This window comes from Tarenaya hassleriana, unplaced genomic scaffold (assembly GCF_000463585.1).
Source record: "Tarenaya hassleriana unplaced genomic scaffold, ASM46358v1 Cleome557, whole genome shotgun sequence".
Classification (NCBI taxonomy): domain Eukaryota; kingdom Viridiplantae; phylum Streptophyta; class Magnoliopsida; order Brassicales; family Cleomaceae; genus Tarenaya; species Tarenaya hassleriana.
Window position 1 is genome coordinate 8,067 of NW_010968165.1, and position 5,164 is coordinate 13,230.

Consider the following 5,164-nt stretch of genomic DNA (forward strand, 5'->3'; position numbering starts at 1 on the left):
GTAACAGGGTCATATAGGTACGCCTATATCACAATATACAATGGTCACAGGTCACATAATCACATGGTCACAAGGTCACAAGGTCACAATGTCACATTGGCACATGGTCACATAGTCACATAGTCTCATAGTCACATAGTTTTATAGTCATACAGTTACATGGTTACAGTGTCACACGATGATATCTAGGTAATATTATTGACATATATTATTTTATTTTGTAGCACATGGAAGAGACGATGTATGAGCTCCACCTGCATTATAAAGCATCACGTGACCTAAATAGGATGCAACTATTTGGCGTGTGATACCATGTTCATAGAGCTGATCAACGCATGAGTAGAATCGGGAGACATGACAATAGAGATTTCAGAAGACGAAAGTGTGAATTTTTAATTTATTTCACTAAATTTACTTTGTTTATTTTGTTTTGAACTCTAACTATGACATGTTTTTCTTTATTTGGTAGTAGCCTAAATTATGAACTCTTGTATTTAGTTTTTTGTTTATTAGAAATCTGAACTTATTTGTGTTTTATGTAAAATATGAGTCTAAATTATTGTATGAAAAATTTTAAGCTTAAATTGATGGAAGGAGAAAATATAGTGTTAAAATAAAATTACATTTTTTTTCAATTGTGAAATGAGTTGAATTGTCAAAGTGATCCCCACAAGAAATCTAGGTTGAATTGTCAAAGTGGTCCACACAATGGACTAAGAGAAAAATTCTGGATTGAAAATGTTGTAGGTGAAAATTTGGGGTTAAAAATTGGGAGGAAAAAAATATTGGATTAAGAGAGAAATTATATAGAATTGAATATTCAAACTGGGTCCCACATTAAAAGCAAAAATATAAATAATGATTGTGGGCCCCACAAAACATAAAAAACTGATGAAATTCTGACTAGTTATTCGTGTGGACCCCACAACACATTTCAGTCACAATGGGTCACAGTCGGTCACAAACAGTCACAACCTTCGATCCATGCGATTTTTGTTAATTTAATCACTCTACAACGTTACATATCTCTCATAAACCTATTCTATATTATTTCGAAAATTAAAATATGGTTTTTACGATTTTTGTGTTTCAAAGTTATTCTTCCAAATGTGTTCCTATATGTTTCATAATGTTTTATGAGTACTTTTGATAAATTTGGTACATTTCATTTATAAACCCCTTAAAATATTTTGAAAGTTTTTCACACACACTATATATTTAATATATAGACTCTGATAAACTATCCTGAAGCTTAAAAAATAAAATTTGGCCTGTATTTATCAACATATTTCGGTCACGGGTCACAGTCGGTCACAATGGTCACACAGTGCAAAATTGCACTTCGGTCACATGGTCACATGTGGGTCACAATGGGTCACAACGTTGGCTCATGTGAGTTAATTTATTTAGTGTGTAACACGAGTCAGATATATGCGAAAATATATCTTCAATAATACAATATTATTATGGTACAAACACAATATTATATAAAAGTTATAACACTATATTGTACAAATACATTACAATATCATTAACCAAAGTTCTTTGACATTATTGTACAAATATTTTATAACTCATTATAATACAAATACACCACACAATTATTATACAAATTTGTAGCGCATCTTTCTTCACTCCAAATTAGTCGTTCTCTCTGGCATTGACGATGTTGATGTTCTCTCCAACATTGTCAATGTTGATGTTCCCGCTGCCTAATTAATTCTCTTCTGTGCTTCACCAGGACCAGGATATCGATTTTATTTAAGCCTCCCACATTTCCATTTCTCATCCACTATAGGAGGCATAACCACAAGATTTGCAATATTTGGATCATCGATAATCTATTCACGCCAATCGGGGACCGAATACACAATTTCTTGATAAGCAAGACGCCACGTCTCCCGCGTATAATATTCCGCACAATGACCTCATACGTACATACAGTCTCTACCGATTAGGCTGTGAAATGGTTTTAAAATTTTGGGGTTTTGAAATTTTGGATATTTTGAAATAGAATGTTGGGTTTTAAATCAAATAATCAATTGGGATGTGAAATGGTTAAAATCGAGGTAAATGGGTCAATTCGAATCACAAAGACATTCAAGATAGTCATATGAGTTACAGTATCATATGGTTCGATGTATAGATGCATGAATGTCATGATGATTTGGATCATATATATGGTCATAATCATATAAGCCACATGGTCACAGAATCATATAGGTGACATGATCATATATAGTCAATAAGTTGTACGTTTCATGCTTAAATTTATACCTCGCTCATTTCTCGGGATCAAATTCTTCTTTCTGCATATGCTCAGCAACTTTGGGATACCTACACAAAAGTCCATGTGACCATATGACTGTGAAATCGTGTGACCATGAGACCGTGTGATCATGTGATAATGTGACCGTGTGACTGTGTGACTGTGTGACCGTGTGACTGTGTGACCATGTAATAGGTGACCAATCTGACCATGTGACCCTTGTAATCCATGTGAACCATTATCCTAATGACTCGTAACCCATGTGACCCGTAATTCGTATCTATTGTGACTCATATGACTATTGTGACCCGTGAACAATGTACACATTATGACCTTTGTGATCATATACTCATTCTGGCCATTGTGACAAATGACATGTATGATTTGTGATTTAATGATACTCTAAAAACATCTAAAAATGACAGAATATAACAACAACAAAAAGTACAGAAAAAAAGCAAAAACCATAAATGTTTGTAAAAAAAGACCAGGATTTGATTCTTCTTATCTATTTACAAGTTTCTGTGTGATTTCACATAGATTTTATAGCATTTCTATGTGATTTCGTCGGATTTTAAAGAGGAAAAAATTAATTACAAAAGAGAGAGAAACTAATGAAGAGAGAGAAAGCTTCGTAAAGAGAGAAACCAAAGAGGAGAGAGAAAATTATAATTTCTAGGAGATATAATATTGTTTTTAATAGAAAACAAAAATAAAATAATTTTATAAGGGCATTTTGGTCAACATATATTTGAAAGGGTATTTTAAAAGTAGGATTTTTTTTAAAAAAGTGAAGGGTATATGTGGAAGTGATTGTAGCACATTGGTAAAACAGATAATGCCCCCTCCGAGATATATAATTGAATCAAACTTTGAGTGAATTTTCATATTATAAAAATAAAACAAGGTTTAAACGTTATATGAGTTAGTCATATAGTTTAGTATTTATTATTTTTGGTCCATTTATAAAAAAAAGTAGATGGGTTGGTTGGATCTAAAACATAATGATTAGTTCCAACCCTAACCTACTAAATGTTTAGACGTCTCAAAACGGAGTATTTGGTCTATCCAAAGATTAAAAAAAACAATTAAATTCCATAATTAGATAGGCATAATAAGAAACATAAACTCACGATTTTCACAGATGCAGTTAATAATACCACGTTTTGTTTTTCATAGAAAAACCATGGGCATGTTTTTGGTTTTTTCGTTTTTTTTTTATTTTTTATTTTTCCATTAATGTACAATTTAGTTCCTTTAAAATAGAATTTATAATAATAAAAGAATAAAAACACTTTTTTCATTTTATGAATTGGGCTAATACATGTGCCTTGTAGGCCCATAGTTGATTATGGGCTTAGCCCGTGATATTTTTCTCTCCCTCTCTCTCGTTTTAATGCATCCTTGTGGCAGGTTCTCTCTCTCTCGTGCCTGTGGTGTTGAACTCGGGGGATTTCAATACCCTAAACCCTAGCCGTAAATTCCCAGATCCATCGTCTCTCACTTCTCAGGTAATATTTGCCCTCAATTTATAACTAGTTCGTCTCTTGATCTTATCTGTTCCACTCAATTGATTCGTAATTGGTTGAATTTCGATCTCGAAAACCCTAAATTTCATATTATTTCAAGTTATTCTTGTTCTCGTTGGGTATATGCATGCATTTTCCTCTGAATTTAGGGTTCTGATGTGATTTTTTATTGTTGTGTAAGGTATGGGTGACACAAGAGACAACGAAGCCTACGAGGAGGAACTTTTGGACTATGAGGAAGAAGACGAGAAGGTCCCTGATTCTGCTGGAAACAAAACCAATGGCGAGAATGGCAAAAAGTTAGTGGTTTTTATCTTTAAATCCGTCTGAAGGGATTACGGTTTTCAGATTCGGTGTTGTTGCATTGTTCTCGCATGTAAACAACACAGATTCATCATTTGTATTCGTCGTAAATTGAAGTGTATTTGTGTAACTTTGTTAGTTCTTCTAATATTTTTCTTCTTCTGGGCAGAGGTTACGTGGGTATACACAGTTCAGGATTCAGAGACTTCCTTTTGAAACCCGAGCTTCTCCGAGCTATTGTTGACTCAGGGTTTGAACATCCTTCTGAAGGCAAGGAAATCTCTCTCTTAACTATGTTTTTTTTTTCTTTTTTGTGTTTTCTTTTAAGTTTCTCAGGCATGGGCTTTTTGAGGGTGGCTTGATAAGTCACTTATTTGGGAAATATATCTACATCTGAGTGGCCGGTGAAACGAAACATACTTCCCTGTGATCTATTTTTGAGATGAATTATGGTATTCTACTGCTGAGGAAAATGATATGTTGTGTTCTTGTCGTTTCAGTAAGATTCCAAGTTCTAACAAGATGTGAAACATAAAATTTATGTTGATTTTTGGGCCATAGTTTCTGATTTCTCTTATCACCCCATTTCTATTCTGTTTATCCATTGACTCTATTCTGATTTTCCTTTTTCCAGGTAATAATCTATTTCAAACTATTGGTTTGGAGCCAACATACAGTTTGGTATACCCATCCATTGAAAGGACGGAAGTTATAGTTTACTCATAAAGGGTTCCTTCTGTGCAATTTCTTGATTCTCGTTCAGTGCAACATGAATGCATCCCTCAAGCTATCCTGGGCATGGATGTTATTTGCCAAGCAAAATCCGGTATGGGGAAGACTGCTGTATTTGTGCTCTCTACTCTGCAGCAGATTGAACCATCCCCCGGTCAGGTTGCTGCACTTGTTCTGTGTCATACTAGGGAGCTGGCTTACCAGGTATGTCTTTTATCTCTAAACATGTATTCTCATGTTTTGTTGAGTGAGTTGCCTGTCCCCCAGTGTCTTACTTATGTTTTCTTTCTCTGCTGAAAATTATTTGCAGATCTGCCATGAGTTTGAGCGG

General features: G+C 34.1%; 1 protein-coding gene across 1 annotated transcript in view; it reads left to right on the forward strand.

Annotated features, from left to right (window-relative positions):
• Positions 1-3,695: 3,695 nt before the first annotated feature.
• Positions 3,696-5,164, forward strand: part of LOC104798662 (DEAD-box ATP-dependent RNA helicase 56-like) — a 4,638-nt gene continuing 3,169 nt past the window's right edge. The window contains exons 1-5 of the mRNA XM_019200723.1: positions 3,696-3,780; positions 3,979-4,097; positions 4,271-4,371; positions 4,865-5,037; positions 5,144-5,161. Coding sequence (XP_019056268.1) covers positions 3,982-4,097; positions 4,271-4,371; positions 4,865-5,037; positions 5,144-5,161 — 408 coding nt within the window. The 5' untranslated portion in view covers positions 3,696-3,780; positions 3,979-3,981. The remainder of the gene's footprint in view (positions 3,781-3,978; positions 4,098-4,270; positions 4,372-4,864; positions 5,038-5,143; positions 5,162-5,164) is intronic.